Consider the following 23,377-nt stretch of genomic DNA (forward strand, 5'->3'; position numbering starts at 1 on the left):
GTGCCGTGGGCAAAGCCTCTTGCAACGTCTGAGTCAGGGGTTTGTTTTGATCACTCGACTGTACTTTTTGGGGTAGACTCTCTGTACTGTTTCACATGATTCTTGCGTAGGTGGTAAGAGGTTAGTGGTGTTTGAGCCTGTTGTCGGGACCGGCCTGCGGCATATTTTGCAGAGGACAGTTTTCTGGTCCGTGTCAGACTTTTCATACCCAAACCATGTCCATGCGACCGAAGTAGCCCCTCTTTTAGGTACGGTCTCCATGCTCTGTGTCGCGTTCACTCTCCTCCATGTTTGTTTGTTTGTGTTGCAATTGCCGAACAATATTGTCGTAAAGAGTGATTTGCGACAACGAAATAAACGATAGAGCATAATATGAAATGATAGAGAAACGTCTCGTCATATCGCCCGGCCGTCAACCATTTTTTTGTACGTTTTTCAATGATTTTGAATATTTGTAGCAACTTTAAGTTAATACCTGCTGTCAACTTGTACAATACGTTAGGAGATAAAGCAGGTTGCGTTCTTCATTTCACATGTTACATTATGTTACATTATGAAACTTACCGTAGTTCCCCAGAACAGTTGAGCCAGTCATGTGTTCCTTGTAAAGTGCATAACAAGAGAAAGCGGGAGCTGGTGAGTCCAGTAAGACCCTTTTTAGTACTGTTTTCCTTTTGAATCAATTAATTTCACTCAGAATGTGCATGCAAATCAGGACAAATGGCAAGGTCTTTTCAATGCAAGTTCCGAATCACTGCCAGACAAAGATGTTTGCCTGTTGAGGTTATACGGAAGTAAAGTAATGCCCAGATACATGTTCTTCCCTAGCCTGGTGCTTTTCTGAGACATTTTCCGTCTAGAAACAAAACTATGAATTGTTATATGGGTGCGGTATTCAGTGATTGGATCGTCCTTTCCTGATCAAAGGGCAGTAAGTTATATTGTGCTGCCCAAGTCATTCAGTGTCACAAACGTAATTTTTTTTTAAATATAGGATGCATGCTAAAACAGTGTGCTTGGCTAGATCATTGTGACAAAATAATATCCTTCTGCTCTCTGGGTAATTTGAATGAGCTTGCCAAAATCCTCAACGAACATAGCAGTAGGCTACCATATCATTACTTCATCAAAATTTAAACAGAATTTTACAGGAATGAGAAATCATATCAACACAATGTCTTTAGTGGCAGTTCAGTCTAGAATGGCTGATCGTAATTCCCAACAGTTCAGAATGGAATGCCCAAACCCAGAGATCAGAACACGCACATTCATTCAGCGCAACACACATTCGTCCTTTTTTAAATAATTACATCTCATATATATTAATTTAATTAATTAGCTGGCCCTTTTCTGTATAATTTGCCAATTTATTAAACACAGTTCAGCAGGAGCCTAACAATAGTGCCACAGAGTATAATAATGAATTTGATAGATATCGTCCCATCTTAATTTAGTAGTTCCAGAATGAGATGAAACAACCTTGGGCTGGCCCCTAGGCCAGTGGTCTCACCTTTTTTTGTTAAAATGTTCATGCCAGGAACTGAGCAATGAATACAATTGGTTGAGGAGATACTGTCCTCTCGGAAGACTGCTTTATTCTCCGTTTTTGGAGAAGTAATAAAAATAACATATGCCGCTGAGGTCAGAGCTAAATTTGTCCCAGCCAGACAGTAGGGGAGACTGCTTCCTCTTGCTTTGTCGTCGTCCCTCTTGATCTTCCCTATGGTGAGCGAATTCAAAAGCAGATCTTCTCTCTGAACATTTTTTGGGTGAAAATTCATGATTCATCATACATATGGTCGTATAGGCAGGGGAATGAGTTTTTTTTGTGTGTTTTGCCCTTTGTGTTCAATAGGTGTCTTCATTAACATATTTAGATTATTAAATTCATTAAATAGCATTCATTTCTTTTTCTAGTAGAGTTGAATCTGATATTGCCCTCCCACTGTTAGTTAGTTATGTCATCACCACATGCAATGCTTAAGCCCGTAAATGGCCAATCCCTTTACTGTAGTGGTGTTTCTCGGCACTGTAGCTCTCTTGTCATGCAGGGCATGTCATATGGACCATATGAATTCTGTGCCCTCCCATTTTGAATTTGACACTACACCTGTGAACCACATTAGACATGACAGACATACCCTTTGTATACATTTTTCAAGCAGAAAAGGTCCACGTTTTAACCTATGCTATATAGCTTAATAGCAGCAAAATTGTAGATGAAATGTATACATTATATTCTGTCTTATTATCCATTTGCCATACTCTTAGTTCATGTCTTGGTCAATTTATTGTATTTAGTCTATTTTTACATAATGTACTTCTGCTATGTCATTGAGTCTAGGAATTTGAGGCCTCTGTTCACTTATCAGCTGCATGGTATTTATAGCATGTTGACGTTACAAAAAGTATCTCCAACAGTGACAGAGCCATAACCTATTATATTGTTTACTGTATGTGAGTTACTTATTAAAGGTCCAATATGCAGAAATTGCTCCGCCATTTCCTAGTTTCTAAAATTCGAATAATTCGCCTAATTTCAGTTTGTGACTAAACAAGCAGTCATTGTGTAGAGAATCATTGTACCACCTAATCCAGCTGTGAAATATATTTACCATTACCATAAAATATTGTGTTTTCAGCTGTTTGAAGCTGGTCTAGCCCAAAAGTTACATATTGCAGCTTTAACTCAATTCATTTGTAATTTCATTACCGCTACACAAGTAGCATTTTCCATGTTGTCTGTGAGTTAGTCTCTCAGCCCATCCCTGAAGTCTTTGCTTCCCCAGTTGTAGATTCAGTTTGAATCCTTCCCTTTCTCCTCTATTTTTACATAATGTTATTGTACCTCTGCTATGTCATTGAGTCTAGGAATTTGAGGCGTCTGTTCACTTATCAGCTGCATGGTATTTATTAACACAAACCTCAACGATTTCATTAAACTGGGCTGTGTCGTCCAATAATCGGGTTGTAAAATGGCAGAGGGCTATGTTATGTCTGTGTATGTTATTATGAAGCAACTCTGAGCTTGGGAATGTTCTACTTCAACCTCTGGCTAATTACTTATACTGTAAGTCTGTATGGCCTCTGTCAGGGTGCAACTAAACTCCACAATAGCTAGCATTGCCTTGCGTTACGAGAATAGGATATTATATTTCTATGTCAAATGAATGATACTTCACTTTCCTCAAGGCCTTTGGAATCTCACTTCGTAGTCTCTAAGTAAAAGTGCCTGTCATGTTAAGTGTATGTTTGGTTTGAATATTTGAACATGCTGTTGACTTGAGTATTGAGTGTTCTCCTAACCACCCTGGTGTGTGTGTTTTCACAGGCATCCGCTCATGGGATGTGGACCTGACATTCTGTAACCTGGACGAGCAGCTCAAGCTCTTTGTGTCTCGACACTCTGCCTTCTTCTCGGAAGAAATAAAAGGTAAGGAGCTTTTTTTCCCATCCGTCTATCCTTCTGGGTAAAAACATCAGTGACTGAACTGTAAAACACCTCCCTGTTGGCCCTCAGTATTAAGTCTCTTGACGCGATGGTGATCATGGCAAGGGATCCATCGTCCTTGATCGGCTTGGTTTCGACTGTACGTCATTATCCGCTTCAACACAGAAAATGACATCTTAGTGGTTGCTGTTGTGGTTGGTATAGTGAGGACCAGCTGCAGTAACTTGCGACAGTCTGTGTCAGGTCATACTGGAACAAGAAGCTGAGGAGCTGTCCAGGTGATTTGTGTTGTACCATTTGTGAACTGTACTTGGAATATTTTGACAGGCTCTCGTTTGCTGGTGTTGTGAAATTGTTCCAATTTTTTTTTGCGGTCCACTGAGCCAAGGCAATTAAGTTCACCAAATTGGTCAAACCTGGCTCTCTACTGAAGATAGATATTGTCCAGTATGTTGTCGTAGATTCGCCCCCTCTATACTCCGTTTACTATGAGTTTCGCTTTCTGCCAGGCCCAGTTCATTACAATTCAGCTCGAATCGCTCATAGGAACTAGAAGTCTTGCCGCTGCCGTTCCGGTGCTTTCATTGTGTCACTGATACGGTGGAAAATTCCATCATAGCCCGTGAGCAAAAAGCAAACACAGTGGCGGTCTCTAAATAGGTTGATAACTGCTCATTTCTTTTCAGCAAAGGCATGTAGTAGTTCCACATAGTTGTCCCTGGGCCTGTTTGCTGCCACTCATCGTTACTGCGAAATGCCAACTCCTGTTGACATAGGTAGCATTAATTAGCTAGGTCTTAAAAAATCGCACCATTCTCTTTGACCTTTGCATTGTGCATGCTGATGTTCAATCTCCATTGTTCATTCAATGCCAGATCTATCCGTGAGCTGCCAAATGTCTGAAGCGCTATCGATCTAAATGATGCCATTATTTGTCCTGTCCAAATATTGACCCATACTTGTACGCCTGCTCTTATTTTCATTATGTTGTCCGGCTCCTTATCAAAGTTCATTCAATGAGTTACATTGAATATCTGTGTGAATGCGGTTTATGACCCACTTTTCAAACTCGACAGCTGTGAAACTGAGCAAAGACACATGATGAAAAGCAAAAAAAGCATTACTAATTTTCTGTGAAACACATTGTTACATCTCATGATAGTCACAGTTCTTAGAGAAGATGCCATAAGCATAAATTAGTCAATCATTCTAAATAGTACAAGAGTTGCTTTGAATGAGAATAACCATTCTGCCATGCTCCAACAAACTGAGTCATTGGAACCTTTTTACATTCCTCTATAACTTACAATCCATTTTGCATTCTATTATTTATCCCTGTTAGGTGTGTGTGTGTCTCCCTCCCTGCTGTTGGCATGCTGGTCCACAGTGGTTAGCAACACGGCAGTACCCTTGGACTTGGGGTTTGCGTGCGGAGAGGCCGTGGCAGCCGTTAACTGGGGGCTGCAAGCCGCTTGTGGATTAGAAAGTTTGACTTGCTCGGCTGGTCAGGGTCTGCTCAGTCAGGCAAACACCAGCGAGTTTACACTTGCCCAGCATCTTCACACTCGAGTGGAGATGGAACTCGCTTCCCCACGAGATTTTATCTCCTGTGATAACTCCATCTTTTATATCTGGTTGCTCTGCCAGCGTCTTTCAATTCAGCTTCACTGAAAAGCCTCATTCGGATAGACTGAACTTTTCAGATGAGTGGCTATTTATTTCTCTATCCAGATAATCGACAATACATCTGGAAAAATTCTAGAATTGACTTTGAGAAAAATCCTTGTTTTGTCTTTACTTCTCCTCAGCCAAAAATCTACTTGAGAAATCTAGCAGAGTATCACCAGCCTTGGTCAAGGCAGAAAGCGTGTGCCCTTCTGGGTTATCTGCCGCTAATAATAGACATGAGTCAATGTTTTATTTGACTGGCTTGGGAAGGTGTATGCAATGCCATGGGTGGTTAACGGGTGCTGTCCACTACCAGTGGCCAGCTGGCTGTTTCTTCATGTCAGGTCAGTTTATAATTTAAGCTAAGTGATGTTTTCCAAAGCCCAGATAGCGACCCACCTAAGTTACAGCAGGAGTTGTCTTGCATAGCCAGATGTCGTATTCTCATGTTTGCTCTGTATACTGACGCCTAGAAATGTCAGGTTTCTCAAGGTGAGAACACTCCTGTGAGATCCAGAGGCCAACAAGCAACCTCCTTTTTGTCTACTTGTAGAGTAACTTAAAAGCCACGCACACCAGACTATAGCCGTAGAAATATTGCAATTAGATCTGTACTCTGGAGACAATCTTATTGGGCCTCAAGTGTTCTTCCTTTACGCCTCGACAATACAACTTCAGCAGAGTAGCTCCTTCGTACTGTTATTTGTATCTTTGCCGTGTAGTTTGCGTGGAGAGTTAGTGATAATGTTAGTGGGGTGGACAGAGGAATGAGACTGGTTGGTTGATGGAAAGCAGAGAGAGAAATCACAGGAAGAGTGGTAGGAGAGAGTGTGTGTGTGTGTGTGTGTGTGACCTCACAGCTGAAAATAGTTTGCCACAGCTGCACCATCCTCGCCCTGAAGCCCATCTTCCCTCAGTCACCAGAACATTTGTTTATCCTCGGGGCAACTTTCTCCTCAAGTATCAAGAACTACCTCGCCCAACCTTCAGTCCTCACCCATTCACAATCCGTGTGTCACACCCCAACACCCACAATACATCCACACTGGCACTTTCATGCTAGCCCAGGCTATCGCAACTCTGTAAAAGGAATACTATGTTACTGCAGTGCTCCACTATGGAATCTGTGCTGCAGAGCCTCTTCCGGGCAGCAGGCTGACTAATGGCAGGCTAGCTGTTGAGGAATGTGTGGCGTCAGAGCCTGTATGTGTGTTTTTACACTAGAGGAGTGCTACTGGGCAGGGTAGTGCTGGATGGAGGAGCATGACAGTCATCAGGGGGCACATGGTGTGCCACACAGTGCCTTGCCTTGCTCTCATTTCACAGGCCTACAGTATAACCTTATCCAGAATGGGCTAATTCATGACAAATACCTAATACAAATAAGTTAGAATATACATTTATATTGGAGGAAAGTTACCAAGCAAGAGTGACACAGTTTTAGTAATTAGGCTACTCTATAGCTGTAAGCTAATGGATATTAGAGGTCGACCGATTAATCGGAATGGCCGATTTTAAATCGTGCCGATTTCAAGTTTTCATAACAATCGGTAATCGGCATTTTTGGACACCGATCATGGCCGATTACATTGCACTCCACGAGGAGACTGCGTGGCAGGCTGACTACCTGTTATGCGAGTGCAGCAAGGAGCCAAGGTAAGGTGCTAGCTAGCATTAAACATATCTTATTAAAAAAATATATCTTAACATAATCACTAGTTAACTAGACATGGTTGATGATATTACTAGTTTATCTAGCTTGTCCTGCGTTGCATATAATCGATGCGGTGCCTGTTAATTTATCATTGAATCATAGCCTACTTTAACAAGCACATTCGTGAAAAAAAGCACTGTTGCACCAATGTGTACCTAAACATCAACGCCTTTCTTAAAATCAATACACAAGTATATATTTTTAAACCTGCATATTTAGTTAATATTGCCTGCTAAAATGAATTTCTTTTAACTAGGGAAATTGTGTCACTTCTCTTGCGTTCTGTTCAACAGAGTCAGGGTATATGCAGCAGTTTGGGCCGCCTGGCTCATTGCGAACTGTGAAGACAATTTCTTCCTAACAAAGACAGCCAACTTCGCCAAACGGGGGATGATTTAACAAAGCGCATTTGCGAAAAAAGCACAATCGTTGCACGAATGTACCTAACCATAAACATCCATGCCCTTCTTAAAATCAATACACAGAAGTATATATTTTTAAACCTGCGTTTTTAGTTAAAAGAAATTCATGTTAGCAGGCAATATTAAACTAGGGAAATTGTGTCATTTCTCTTGCGTTTATAGCACGCAGTCTGGTATATGCAACAGTTTGGGCCGCCTGGCTCGTTGTGAACTAATTTGCCAGAATTTTATGTAATTATAACATTGAAGGTTGTGCAATGTAACAGGAATATTTAGACTTATGGATGCCACCCGTTAGATAAAATACGGAACGGTTCCGTATTTCACTGAAAGAATAAACGTTTTATTTTCGAAATGATAGTTTCCGGATTTGACCATATTAATGATCTAAGGCTCGTATTTCTGTATGTTATAATTAAGTCTATGATTTGATATTTGATAGAGCAGTCTGACTGAGCGGTGGTAGGCAGCAGCAGGCTCGTAAGCATTCATTCAAACAGCACTTTCGTGCGTTTGCCAGCAGCTCTTCGCAATGCTTCAAGCATTGCGCTGTTTTACTTCAAGCCTATCAACTCCCAAGATTAGGCTGGTGTAACCGATGTGAAATGGCTAGCTAGTTAGCGGGGTGCGCGCTAATAGCGTTTCAAACGTCACTCGCTCTGAGACTTAGAGTAGTTTTTCCCCTTGCTCTGCAAGGGCCGCGGCTTTTGTGGAGCGATGGGTAATGATGCTTCGAGGGTGGCTGTTGTCGATGTGTTCCTGGTTCGAGCCCAGGTAGGGGCGAGGAGAGGGACAGAAGCTATACTGTTACACTGGCAATACTAAAGTGCCTATAAGAACATCCAATAGTCAAAGGTATATGAAATACAAATGGTATAGAGAGAAATAGTCCTATAATTCCTACAATAACCTCAACCTAAAACTTCTTACCTGGGAATATTGAAGTCTCATGTTAAAAGGAACCACCAGCTTTCATATGTTCTTATGTTCTGAGCAAGGAACTTAAACGTTAGCTTTCTTACATGGCACATATTGCACTTTTACTTTCTTCTCCAACACTGGGTTTTTGCATTATTTAAACCAAATTGAACATGTTTCATTATTTATTTGAGGATAAATTGATTTGATTGATATATTAAGTTAAAATAAGTGTTCATTCAGTATTGTTGTAATTGTCATTATTACAAATAAAAAAAAGTATTAAAAGAATTGGCCGATTTAATTGGTATCGGCCTTTTCTGGTCCTCCAATAATCGGTATCGGCGTTGAAAAATCATAATCGGTCGACCTCTAATGAATATGATACTGATAGATATCTGTTTTGGAAAAGGGGACTTCTACCCTTGTGATGCTGACTCTCCTGTTACAGTGGGCAGGGCTCCAGGCTGTCTCTCCTGTTACAGTGGGCAGGGCTCCAGGCTGGCTGTCTCTCCTGTTACAGTGGGCAGGGCTCCAGGCTGGCTGTCTCTCCTGTTACAGTGGGCAGGGCTCCAGGCTGACTGTCTCTCCTGTTACAGTGGGCAGGGCTCCAGGCTGACTGTCTCTCCTGTTACAGTGGGCAGGGCTCCAGGCTGACTGTCTCTCCTGTTACAGTGGGCAGGGCTCCAGGCTGACTGTCTCTCCTGTTACAGTGGGCAGGGCTCCAGGCTGACTGTCTCTCCTGTTACAGTGGGCAGGGCTCCAGGCTGACTGTCTCTCCTGTTACAGTGGGCAGGGCTCCAGGCTGGCTGACTCTCCTGTTACAGTGGGCAGGGCTCCAGGCTGACTGTCTCTCCTGTTAGTGGGCAGGGCTCCAGGCTGGCTGACTGTCTCTCCTGTTACAGTGGGCAGGGCTCCAGGCTGGCTGATGTCTCTCCTGTTACAGTGGGCAGGGCTCCAGGCTGGCTGACTCTCCTGATACAGTGGGCAGGGCTCCAGGCTGGCTGACTCTCCTGATACAGTGGGCAGGGCTCCAGGCTGACTGTCTCTCCTGTTACAGTGGGCAGGGCTCCAGGCTGGCTGTCTCTCCTGATACAGTGGGCAGGGCTCCAGGCTGACTGTCTCTCCTGTTACAGTGGGCAGGGCTCCAGGCTGGCTGACTCTCCTGTTACAGTGGGCAGGGCTCCAGGCTGGCTGTCTCTCCTGATACAGTGGGCAGGGCTCCAGGCTGACATTTTCCCCTGATGGCACCAGCCCATGATTGACAAGTCTAATGTGTTTTACAAAGTATATTGAAAGCAGGTGCTTCCACACAGGTGTGGTCCCTGAGATAATTAAGCAATTAACATCCCATCATGCTTAGTCATGTATACGAATGCCCAGTTGCCCATTATTTAGCTACCGTGGCTAGAAGAGCTGTCAGTGACTTTGAAAGAAGGGTCTCAAAGGAGCATAGGCGGTTTAAGTGGTGTGTGTCTGTGTGTTTGTCACAAGATCTCAACTCAATTGAACACTTATGCGAGATTCTTGAGCGGCATCTGGGACAGCGTTTTCCTCCACCATCAACAAAACACCCAATGATGGAATTTCTTGTGGAATGGTGTCGCATCCCTCCAACGGAGTTCCAGACACTTGTCAAATTCATGCCAAGGTGCTTTGAAGCTGGTGGCTCGTGGTGCCACAACACCCTATTCAGACACTATGTTGGAGTTTCCTTTACTTGGGCAGTTACCTGTGTTTTCAATGGGATTTCGTTTTTTATCAGAGCTGCTTTTATCATTATTTAATTTGTCATGTTCAAATGATGTCCATGTATTGAAGCCTAAACAATTAACAGTGGTTATTACTGTAAATCTCTTCATGACTGGGGATGTATTGGTATGTACTACTGCCATATTGCATATACATACTGTGAATGCAACTGTTTGGTAGTTCACATCCAATTCCCTTCGTCTGAACTCCAAGGATAGTGCCAAAAATGTCCATATTTGAGTCAGTTCTCATGGATAATCCAGTCTGAAACCCAGTTTGGTGGGTTTCTATCTCTTCACTCTGAAGCCTAGTTGGGTGGGTGAGAGAGATTTATTTATCCTTACGTCGTCTTGCTGCTCAAAATATAGATTTGTGGTTCCAGGCCCTCATCTCCTTCCTGATCCTGAAACATTTGCCTTGAGGTCAAGCTTGCCTTTTTCTTATCACGCCTTACTTACAGTATTTTATTGTATATATTATTTATATTTCCATTATTTCTACTTTGCACTTTCTTCCACTGCAAATCTACCATTCCAGTGTTTTACTTGCTATATTGTATTTACTTCGGCACCATGGACTTTTTTTGCCTTTACCTCCCTTATCTCACCTAATTTTCTCACATTGTATATAGACTTATTTTTCTACTGTATTATTGACTATGTTTTTTTTACTCCATGTGTAACTCTGTGTTGTATGTGTTGAACTGCTTTGCTTTATCTTGGCCAGGTCGCAATTGTAAATGAGAACTTGTTCTCAACTTGCCTACCTGGTTAAATAAAGGTAAAATATAAAAAATGTGTCCTTTTTCTATTAGCAAGGTTAACTTCTCTGGGGTATGTGGGACACGCTATTCAACAGCCAGTGAAATAGCAGGGCGGCAAATTGAAAAGAACAAAAATCTCATAATTCAAATTTCTCAAACATACAACTATTATATCCCATTTTAAAGATACACTTCTCGTTAATCCGACCACATTGTCCGATTTCAAAAAGGCTTTACGGCGAAAGCATAACATTAGATTATGTTAGGACAGCGCTGAGACAAGAAAAACCACACAGCCATTTTCCAAGCAAGGAGGATCGTCACAAAAACCAGAAATACAGCTAGAATGAATCACTAACCTTTGACAATTTTCATCAGATGACACTCCCAGGACTCAATGTTACACAATACATGTATGTTTTGTTCGAAAAAAGTTCATATTTATATCCAAAAACCCCATTTTCCATTGGCGCGTGATGTTCAGAAAATGTTTTGCCTCAAACTTCCGGTGAATGAGCGCATCAATTTACAAAAATACTCATCATAAATGTTGATAGAATTTACAACAGTTATTGAAAGAATTATAGATACACTTCTCCTTAATGCAACCGCTGTCAGATTTCAAAATAGCTTTACGGCAAAAGCACATTGTTCAATATTCTGAGTTCAGAGCTCAGCCATCAAAGCAAGCTATACAGTTACCCGCCAAGTTCTGGAGTCAACAAAACTCAGAAATAGTATTATAAATCTTCACTTACCTTTGCTGATCTTTGTCGGAATGCACTCCCAGGACTCCCACTTCCACAAATGTTTGTTTTGTTCGATAAACTCCATATTTATGTCCAAATACCTCCGTTTTGTTCGCGTTCAGATCACTATTCCAAAGGCACAATGCGCGAGCGCAAAACCCTAGACGAAAAGTCAAAAAGTTCCATTACCATTCGTAGAAACATGTCAAACGATGTTTACAATCAGTCCTTGGGGTCTTTTTATCATAAATATTCGATAATATTCCAACCAGACAATAGCGTATTCATTACAGAGGAAAAAGAAGGAACGGCGTGCCTGCGTGAATGCGCAGTAAACAACTCATTGGCCTCAGGCAGTCCACTTGTTGAATCAGCTCTTATTCTCTCCCCAGTAACAGTAGAGGCATGAAACAAGGTTCTAAAGACTGTTGACATCTAGTGGAAGCCTTAGGGAGTGCAAAATGAACCCTAAGTCACTGTATACTGTATAGGCAATCACTGGAAAAACTACAAACCTCAGATTTCCACACTTCCTGGTTGGATTTTTCTCAGGTTTTTGCCTGCCATATGAGTTCTGTTATACTCAGACATCATTCAAACAGTTTTAGAAACTTTAGTGTTTTCTATCCAAATCTACTAATAATATGCATATCCTACCTTCTGAACCTGAGTAGCAGGCAGTTTACTTTGGCACGCCTTTCATCTGGACGTCAAAATACTGCCCCCTACCCTAGAGAAGTTAAGACTACTACTAATGTCCTTCAAGCAGTCCGCTCTGGATTCTTTGATGAAAACAGGGTAATGTATGTCACTGGCATTAAAGCTGCAATATGTACCTTTCTGGGCCACCTGACCAAATGCACATAGAAATGTGAGTTATAGATCTGTCATTGCAAGCAAGTCAAAGAAGCGCTAGTAAAGCTGTTATAAGTGCACTATTTCTATGCTTCCCATTCTTACGTTTTGTTTTCGCGTCTTTTACTTTCGGTTTTGTACACCAGCTTTAAACAGCTGAAAATACAATGTTTTTGGTTATGGAAGAGCTATTTCACAGCAGTTCAGATGGTACAATTATTCTCTACACTATATTTGCTTGTTTCGTCATATTAACCAAAACAGTAAACATTTTAGCAACCAGGAAATGTTGGAGTGATTTCTGCATAGTGCACCTTTTTTAAATCGGATTGCTTTGGGAAAGCAGACAATTCAACTTGTTTAAATTGGCTTTCAATAATAGCTTTGTATGATGAAATTGCAATGCGAGTCGTGAATTAGACACTGTTTTGGTTTGATTGTGTGTCTAATAGGTGTCATGGAAATCAACACTGATTTGACCATTTGTGTTTTCAAATATCCCTTGAAAAAAATGTACCTTAATGTGCAATAATTTCTTTCGATCATAAAATCAGATTGCATTATATCAAATAGTTTGTTTTCATGCACTCTTGTCAGATGCTGAATGTTTATAAATAAATGTGTTTTCTGCAACAACAACAGAAATAGTATTTTTTTCCCCCCCCTCCACTTTATCAAACAATTTGCATAACGTCACCAATGCTGCTGCGGTCATTCTCTGTGGCAATATGTTGTTCAAAGTGGGTAGAGAGGACGCAGTAATGAGAGAGAAATTATATACTACTGGAAAACGTATATGCTGCTGAAAATGTAAAAATATAAGCTTATGCAGCCTATGGGATGACTCATGAAAGGCGCTTGGCTACGTTTCATTCAGTCGCACTCCATTTAATAAGAGAGGAAACCCAATGCTGGCACCTGTCATTCCAATCCTCGCACATATGCTGACCCTGCAACTAGACAGTTCATCTCTTTAATCAGATAGAAATAAAGTCCAGACAGGCTAGGCCTATTTTTAGGAAACTTTCTGGATGGACGTAGAGAATTAATGAAGTCGTACACGCACACCCACCCACCTAAAATGACCCATCAATCAAAGCCGCCTGCAGCACATCTGACAGAATCAAATCGCATTTGTCCTTTCCCAAAAACGTATTAGCTTAAAATCCTTTCTGTAGGATATTTAAAAAATGGTCTACGTTATAGGATAACGCTAAATCAATGTAGTATATGATCTACATTGACGAGGAAAGTCAAGGGGGATAGAGACAGCTGTGATAGGCATGAAGATGAAATTGACAACCATTCGAAAATTAATAACGCATGCAACCTGTCCGTAACCTAATGTTCAGCCGTTGATACATGTGTCATGTTGACACTCCATTTATATTTTATTTTTTTATTTTTTTTGTGCGCTTTATCTGAATCTGTGCAACCACATATTGATAAGAGTAAACTCCGGCTGATATTTCTTTTTTCTGTCTTCACTGTTCCCTTCTTGCGCAATTCGCGTCTCTCTGCTGGCAACTCCACTGGCCTATCTCTTCCCCCTCTCTCTCTCTAGTTATTGAACGAGTAGGCAATACACAGTACATTCAGAAAGTATTCAGACCCCTTGACTTTTTGCGCATTTTGTAACATTAAAAAAATCATCCTCAGCAATCTACACAATACCCAATAATGACATATGTGAAAACAGGCTTTTAGAAATGTTTGCAAATTTATAAAAAATGTAAAACAGAAATACTTTATTTACATAAGTATTCAGACACATGTTGGTATTACAGACTCGGACAGGGAGAGGTTGAAAATGTCAGTGAAGACACTTGCCAGTTGGTCAGCGCATGCTCGCAGTACACGTCCTGGTAATCCAACTGGCCCTGTGGCCTTGTGAATGTTGACCTGTCTAAAAGTCTTACTGAAAAAATACAAAAAAAAGTAAGAAATTAAAGAGCAGCAGTAAAAAAAACAATAGCGAGGCTATATACAAGGGGTACTGGTACAGGGTCAATGTGCGGGGGCACCGATTAGTCGAGGTAACACATCATCTCCATTTATAGACAATGTGCCTTACTGTGGACTGATGAACATTGACTCTTTTTAGAGATACTTTTGTAACTCTTTCCAGCTTTATGCAAGCCAAAAATGCTAATCTATTTTGTTCGAGGCGTGGTTCACATCAGGCAATGCTTCTTGTGAATATCAAACTCACAATTATTATGTATTTTTTTTAAATAGGGCAAGGCAGCTCTAACCAACATCTCCAATCTCGTGTCATTGATTGGACTCCAGGTTAGCTGACTCCTGACTCCAATTAGCTTTTGGAGAAGTCATTAGCCTAGGGGTTCACATACTTTTTCCAACCTACACTGTGAATGTCTATTGTTGTGACTTAGATGAAGATTCAGATTACGTTTTATGCAGAAATCCAGGTAATTCTAAAGGGTTCACATACTTTTTCTTACATACCTCAATTACCTCGACTAATCGGCGCCCCCGCACATTGACTCTGTACCAGTACCCCTTGTATATAGCCTCGGTATTGTTTTTTTACTGCTGCTCTTTAATTTCTTTTATTTCTTACTTTTTTTTTAGGTATTTTCTTAACTGCGTTGTTGGGTAAGGGTTTGTAAGTAAGCATTTCACTGTAAGGTCTACACCGGTTGTATTCGGCACCTGTGACGAAATTGTATTTTATTTTAAAGTCCACACGGGCTATTCTTTTACTGACGTGCCATAGCCTATAGGCTACCGCTTCTACTCCCCTACGCATCTAGCAGATTAGCTGCTGGAGCATCAAACAGTTGAAAAGAGGAGATGTAGACAGACTAAGTTAGCAAAAAAATTGCTTGTAAACTGTGTTTTTATGTGTGTGTATTTTTATTTATTTATTAGGGGTACACTCCCGCCACTAGGTAAAGTTAATCTACCTGAAAATGAAATTTAATAAAACATTAATGTAGGCCTATGTAAACGGTTTCGACGGTTGTTTTATTTTCATGGCGGTCTTCATCCATTACAGTTAGTTACCCGGTTATTAAATATCCGTCCTAGCCTTAGTCACAGCGTCACACAATAATACAAATAGGAGTAATCATCCTATAACGTCATTGTAAAGTCATGCACAGTGCTCTATTGAGAAGTTTAAGAGACCACTGAGATGGCATTTCAAATATTATTTGTCTTATATAAAAGTTAAGTTTCAAAGATATCCAAGAAATAAATATTTAAGAAATAAATGAATCCAGTGATTGTCATGAATTTTGGGTTGACAATTAAGATTTTTATTTTACTGTCAAAATAAGGCTCCAGAGATGAATTTGCTTCCATCTTTGTGCACAAATATTACATTGGCATAATTCAATTTGTGCTAGTTCACCACCTAACGACGTGGAAACTCAAACCACAGTAGCTAGATCGCTAACTGTAAATGGAACACCTATTGCTAGTATCCATGTATTAATCAAACAGTAAATGTAATTTCCTACTTTGCAATGAGGCCTATTGCGATGGCCGATGCGCATTTCGTGCGCTCCGTATTTGAAAGTCATATCAGATATCTCGATTGTAAAAGTGTGCTTTGAGACAGATGTATAAACAAAAACGTATACCTACAGAAAGTGACCCTCTTTAATATGGACAGCTAGCTGCTTTTAAATAGGGGTGCACAATATGGGCAAAACATCTAATTGTGAGATTTTTTTTTCTTTTTTTTTTTTTCAACCAAATATTGCGATTTCAATTTGACTTACAGATAACTGCCAAAGGAAATACCAACAAAGTATTTTAATAGAGCGTTGGGCCATCACGAGCCAGAACAGCTTAAATGCACCTTGGCATAGATTCCAGAAGTGTCTGGAACTCTATTGGAGAGATGCGACACTGTTCTTCCATGAGAAATTCCATCATTTGGTGTTTTGTTGATGGTGATGGAAAACGCTGTCTCATGCACCACTCCAGAATCTCCCATAAGTGTTCAATTGGGTTAACATCTGATGACATCTGATTGGTTTGATGAGCATGAAAACTTTCACTGACCATTTGTGCCCTGTGGGTGGGAGCATTGTCATTCTATGGGGACGTAGAAAATTATTTTGGCTGCCCAGCATTTTTATACATAACCCTAAGCATGATGGGATGTTAATTGCGGAATGAATTCAGGAATTACACTTGTGTGGTAGCACCTGCTTTAAATTATACTTTGTATCCCTCATTTACTCAAGTGTTTCCATTATTTTGGCAGTTACCTGTAGATCAAAGCACTTGGGTGAACTGTTGGAATGATACAATTGGAATATAGGTAGCTCTCTGATTCAGAACATAATGTTGCACTAACAACATGCTGACCTAAAAAAAGAATCAGAAAACCAAATTTGAAAACATGTATTTTTCCACGTATAGACGCATCCTATGTGTTTTAATTAAATCAACTATATGTACTGAGCTTGTCTGATGCTGTAAGCACACTGTTTGATTAAATAATTAAGATACAAATGACCGAGGCAGAGCTCAAGAGCCTAACGAGAACAAAAAAATCTGTTCCCAACCCCCATCCTTCCGCTGCTGCTGGCCTTCGCAGATTCTGCCGTTATGCTCCTGAAGTTTCCGGTAATAGGCTACACCAGGGGTCCGCAACCTTTTCCATTTGGAGTGCCAATTTCTTTCTACCGATCTGCATGCCAGTTATGATTTTCATATGCACATTTTCATGGAACAGTTTCATTTCATTTATAATAGTCTTTGCATCTCAAAATCATTGCCATGTAGTTCATCTAAATTATATCTAAATGAAAATGATACTAATCTAAAAGTAACTTACATTGCCATTGGAAACTATGTAAAAATAGCCTACATAAAAGACAACAAATGAAAACATTGCAGCCTGCAGGTAGAAAATATCCTGATTTAAATGTTTTATTTTTTTAAATTCTATAAATCACATTGGCTACGCACTGCCTGTCTGCAACAAACTTGAAACATTGTATCAACTATCAGAAGGGTCCGGCTGGAAACTTGTGCTAGCAAACTTGCAACATTGTAAACATTATAAACATTTTGTCAAACTTGTGAGGATCTCCATGCTCATTAGTAACCCATTCAACATATTTGCTGCTACTTAACTCAATCCCATTTTAAGACTCCCATCCTAACTGTTTTACATTACCTGAGACCAACCAGAAATGTTTCCTTGTCAAAATATAGAGATTTTCATAAAACAGCCACACGTGGTCTCTCGTTTCTGCATCAATAGTAGGCTATGCTTCAATTGCTCAGTCGGTGTAGTGGACTGCAGGGATGTAGTGCTGCCGGAGCGCCACTTCTCACAATGGTGCTCATTTAGGAAAGTTAGATCAAGGCTGAATTCAATGTCTTGGAAGATCACAACGATAGTATAATGTTACAACAAAAACATTTCCTATATTTTAGGATGGTTAGCACGCACACTAGGCAGAATCTGCTTTGATTGAAACAAAATACACGAAGGCTATATAGTTAACAGCATCTGCTTTAATTTGCTCATGAAACAGTAATTCAAGAAGATCTAAATGCATATTCCCATGAAACTGATTGAGATCAAATGATTGGCATGCAGATGCAGTTTTTCATTTCACTGGTAAAACTAAGAATTATCATTCACGATTGACAGGGATGATGCCCTGGCCTATTTTGAAGTTAGGAATGCCTATCTTGTTTTTTTTAATTTTTTTTATTGAGACAATAGGCAAGCGTTGCAATTGGAGGATGCATTTAATGCATATTCTATTATGATATTCAATATTTGACCCTACATCCTTTGAAAAATTGTCATTTGTAAGGCCCTCCGGGGGTTACACTGTTTTCCCAATTTCTGCAAAATCATCCTGTTGTCCTGCATTTGAGTATATTTAAATGTGGTCATCCTAGGTCTGCACCACCACTGGTAGCAACCTGCATTAGAGTTAATGTTTGCTTTGCTAGCTAGTTAACGATTAGTATTAGCGATTAGTATTATTTAGCTAACTAGCTAGTATTTTGCAGAGGGCAAGACAAACAAACTAATAGTACAATACAGCAAACGTGGATTCACATTAAGAAGCAATGTGGAAAGGAGCGTCATTCTTGTTTTGGAAGAATATTTTGATAGCATGCAGAGAGAATGTAAACGGCTAGGAACTATGTTGCCTGCTTGAGTGACGTGGCAGGAATTGGTGTGCTGGAAGCAAGCAGCCGCATGAAGGGGAGAGGTATTTTTTGTGAGAGGCTTTCTCATTCCAGTATAACTGCATTATGCTGCAAATATTGCGACCAAATTAAACATTTTATTTTTTTAACTGCAGTAATTTTTATTTTAACTGCAGTACACTTCAGTTAGGTAGCCTAGTGGTTAGAGCGTTGGGCCAGTAACCGGAAGGTTGATGGATCAGATCCCCGAGCTGACAAGGTAAAACTCTGTCGTCTGCCCCTGAACAAGGCAGTTAACCCACTGTTCCCCGGTAGGCCGTCATTGTAAATAACTATTTGTTCTTAACTGACTTGCCTAGTTAAAGATTACATTTAAATAACAATTATACAATTACAGCGTCACACACAGTCGACTGCTGTTACTGTACTTTTACTGTAGTTTCAAAACTACAATAATTTTTTTGGTAAGGGTGGTTTTATTCGCCCTAAAAAATGACCATGTAGAATGTGCAGATTGCACCAGTGCGACCAGAAATGTATTTAACTCGCACAGCCAAGTCAAAGGGTCACAAAGTTTAACTAAATGTTTGCAGTCTGGAGCCGTGGGGGTGGGGTGTGTTGGCTGGCTGCCCTGGTTACCTTCTGCGATTTACAGCTCAGATTAAAACCATCTATCCAGGAAGCGTGCACTGCAGAAAGGGGGGGATACACCTGAAAATGGCAAACCTTAAAAAAGAACGACAATTCACCTCAGAAAGAAGCCAGAAGAGAAATATGGTAGAATCTTTCCTCTTTCAAGATCCTGATTTCAAATCTGTTCTACCTTTTGCTTTGCGGTCTGACTCATCCAGTTGAAGAATAAAGGCAGAAACTGGAACCATCCAGCACTGTTTCCTTTCAGTCATATCGCTGTGAATATTTCAGGCAGCTTTCAGCTTTGTCTTTTCCAGCAGCACTGAATGATACATTGCAATGTGTGTATGTACAATAAGAACCTGACAGTGGAAGAAAGGATCTGCCCCAAGGGGCAAATGGAGCCAACTCCCAGAGAGCCATCAAAGATGAGACGTCAGAGGGCAGGGGGATGAGGGGAACGGAGCGTGGATTTTGTTTTAGGGTAATCCTTAAATCCAGTTTAGCTGGTTTTCATTTGCACAATGTCTCAGTCTCACTGTGGTGGGGAGTCGGATGTTGCCCTGTGTGCTGCTCAAGTTTCTCCCTGCAGGGGGCACATCTCTGATAGGACAGGGCTCAACCAGACACGAAGCACGTGGAGAAAAGGGCTGTGGTAGTCCTGAACCTTGGTAATGGAGCCTTTTGTTTAAATGATTCTAGTTATTCATGGGTTCAACTAATATCTGTTCTCTGAGAGATTCACACTGCTGGACCATTATATACACGATCTGGTCATGGCCCTTGTTGAATAATTCCAAAATAGAAATAAGATAATTTGTGTCAACTTAATTCTTTGCTTCCTTGTGCTATTGTGTTCTCTGGCTGTATATAGCCTCTGCAGCTGTTGCCATAGCAACGTCGTAGCTCGACTAGCTGACAGGAAGGAAGTGCTTTCTCATGTTGTTTCTTCTCTACACAAGGGTCAAGGTTGGAGCTGAGGCCCTCTCTTTGAGCATGTCTCTTTTTTACACATGTTCTGGTGACTGGAAAGAATGGTTCCTCTTCTCTAAGCGCAGTAAATAGGGTTGACTAGGGTAATGACAAGGGTGAGAAGTTGATACGCCAACGACATTGGTTTCTCAATGCTGTCCACAACTACCTTCTCTGCACTTCAGTGATGTTCAGGGGACTGGCGATAACCAATGACCAACTTATCTTCATGTAATGACGCAATCTCATGTACTCGGGGTGGGCGTTATCAGACAGTGGTCAATGATTGGTTCACTGGATAATTGAGTGACTGAGCACTATGATCTCCATGTTCCAATATACCATAGTTACTTCCCTAATGGGGTGGTAATTCAATAAGAGGCTCAATACCTGCTAGCACATGTGACTACAGCAAGCAACAATTACACTCTAAATCTCCCTTCTTGGCTGGCTGGACCATCCACACCAACAACCTGACCTGTGCTGGGTTTTTGGGTAACTGTCCACTCACTTTTGGATCTACTGAGCGTTTGGTTAATGTGCATTTGAGCTGTTGTTCATATAGCAGACATAGTGTAGTAAGTGACGGAACTTTTGCAGTGTAAATGTTCATACTGTTAGTTCTGCTTTGAGTTTTTCCTTCTATCTCACTGGCAGTCCTTTCTCTCGCTCCCACAGACTTTTTAGCCATACAGTGTGTTACCTATAGAACCCATAAAAAACATACAGTTCTTGATTTCTACCGGCCTTCCATGATTATTTTACCTTTTAGAACATGTAGCTCCACTACCCCAGTCATAAAACAGTCCCCACGCCCACCCCCTAATAATTATTCGGTGTGGAAAATTGTAGGTTAAATGGGGATGCTGTTGGGCGCAGCACATGAGTGAATGCCACTGTATTCTGTCATGTGATGCAGTAGGATTTTGACTCACAGGTCGTTTATTCAGCCTGAATAGCCTCGGCATGGCATTGCAGCTTTTGAAGCCTGCTTATAACTAGAATTCTAAACAAATATAGACTAAAACAAAAAATATGATATTATAAGTGTTGCCTTTTTGTTTCTCTTGAGTTTTATGGCATTATTGTATACATGTCATTTTTTTAACCAAGAACATTCTAACTACTGGTAAGTCATGTTTTGGTTTTTGCTTCAGCCTTGTCTGGTTTCAGTGCCTTGCCTTGTTTTTGACCTATTCTCTCTTCAGACCTGCACTAAAAGTTAGTCACACTGCAAGCCCAGGGTTTATCTTTGTGCTATGCAAAGCTCTGTGCCTCAAACTGTGCACGGGGCTCGACATTCACTGTCTTCTTGTCCGGGAAAAGTAATTTAAAAAAATGTTTAAAAAAATTGTTGGACAAGAAGAATATAGATTTTAAGTTGTCCGACTGGATGAGTAAAAAAAAATATATAAAACCATTATTGCGACCAGAATTGGATCAGAGAGGCCAACATTGGAATAATATTCAAATAAATGTTTCATGTACATAAATTAAAAAGCCTACATGTCAGTGTAGTAGATATGCATATTGTCTAAATCTATGCAGACATGAGGTGCCAGAAAATGGAGGCAAACTTAGATTTTTTTATTACATAAATATGGGCTAAACGCCAGTCATGTTTGACAAATATAATGAAGGATAATTAACATTAACGTCTAAAGGCTTTATTCTGTCGACATGCTCGAGGCACGGTTCATTCAGATCAAATGGCCACAAGACCTGAGTGAAGGACAGTGCCTGTTGCGCACCGCACACATCACCCACCTTGAAACTGAGTGGAGGCGGTCAACATTTAACTATTTAACCATAAACTTAGTTGTTTAAACCCTGTACGTTTTATGTCATTTTATGAAGCATGTCTTACACTGTTTCAAAGTAACCTATCCTAGCCAAAATACGACTATAATGTTGAATGTATTATTTTATAGACACTTAATATGCAATTGAAACCAGCATTTTTCTCATGTTATATTGGTATTCATAATTTTATTGTCCAGCAGCCAAAGGCATAATCCTAGTCATATTAGTAACCCATGCTAGTTGATGCATCTTTAGATCTCCCCGCTTTCTTAATTTCTAACAGATATTTTAATCTCTGTCACATGAACCCCAGGCTGTATCACATCCGGCCGTGATTGCGAGTTCCATAGGGCGGCGCACAATTGGCCCAGCGTCGTCCGGGGTAGGCCGTCATTGTAAATAAGAATTTGTTCATGGAGCCGCCCCCTTTTTTTCAAAATGTAGTCTAAAATGACATACCCAAATCTAACTGCCTGTAGCTCAGGACCTGAAGCTAGGATATGCGTATTCTTGATACCATTTGAAAGGAAACACTTTGAAGTATGTAGAAATGTTAAATGAATGTAGGAGAATATAACACATTAGATCTGATAAAAGATATTACAAGAAAAAAATATGCCTTTTTTTGTACCATCTTTGAAATGCAAGAGAAAGGGCATAATGTATTATGCCTGGCCAGACGCAATTTAGATTTTGGCCACTAGATGGCAGCAGTGTATGTGCAAAGTTTTAGACTGATCCAATGAACCATTGCATTTCTGTTCAAAATTTTGTGTCAAGACTGCCCAAATGTGTCTAATTGGTTTATTAATACATTTAAGTTCATAACTGTGCACTCTCCTCAAACAATGGCATGGTATTACTTCACTGTAATAGCTACTGTAAATTGCACAGTGCAGTTAGATTAACAATAATTGAAGCCTTCTTTCAATATCAGATATGTCTGTGTCCTGGGAAATGTTCTTGTTACTTACAACCTCATGCTGATCACATTAACCAACGTTAGCTCAACCGTCCTGTGGGGGACCCACCGATCCTGTAGAGGTTAAGTGATTTGCCTAGTTAAATAAAGGTAAAAAATAAATGCTTGTGTTTGGCTGCTAAATGCATTTTGGCACATTAATACGCGCATTGTTGACCTTATAATAGGAAGAAATAAAACTTTATAATTTTTAGCTAAACGTTCTGATCTGTTGCATCAGCCTCATAGATTTTTTTATAGGGAATTATTTTATAAAGATTTGGTTGTAAATGTAATGTTGCAATATTTTAAAGGCAACCAATGGTGGCCAACCATCCTCCAGGAGAGCCTTAAAGGGTCAGTGTTGTATTTTGAGACGGGCTTGAATACGCAAAGAAGCCAATAGGCAGAGTGTAGCCTACATTGTCTGATTCTGTATGGTAAAAAAGATGGTAGTGAGTTTTGTAAGGTGGTTCCTTGCATCATTCAATGGTGAAAAAATGGTGATAAGTGGCTAAAAAAATTCAAATCAAGCCCTGGAGCAGCATTGTTTC

At 40.4% G+C, this 23,377-nt stretch overlaps 1 protein-coding gene across 1 annotated transcript in view; it reads left to right on the forward strand.

Annotated features, from left to right (window-relative positions):
- The window catches only part of LOC106613609 (microtubule-associated protein 1B), a 50,864-nt gene that overhangs the window by 13,641 nt on the left and 13,846 nt on the right, over positions 1-23,377 (forward strand). Inside the window, exon 2 of the mRNA XM_014216043.2 lies at positions 3,332-3,433. Coding sequence (XP_014071518.1) covers positions 3,332-3,433 — 102 coding nt within the window. The remainder of the gene's footprint in view (positions 1-3,331; positions 3,434-23,377) is intronic.

Source organism: Salmo salar, chromosome ssa10 (assembly GCF_905237065.1).
Source record: "Salmo salar chromosome ssa10, Ssal_v3.1, whole genome shotgun sequence".
NCBI classification, from domain to species: Eukaryota; Metazoa; Chordata; class Actinopteri; order Salmoniformes; family Salmonidae; genus Salmo; species Salmo salar.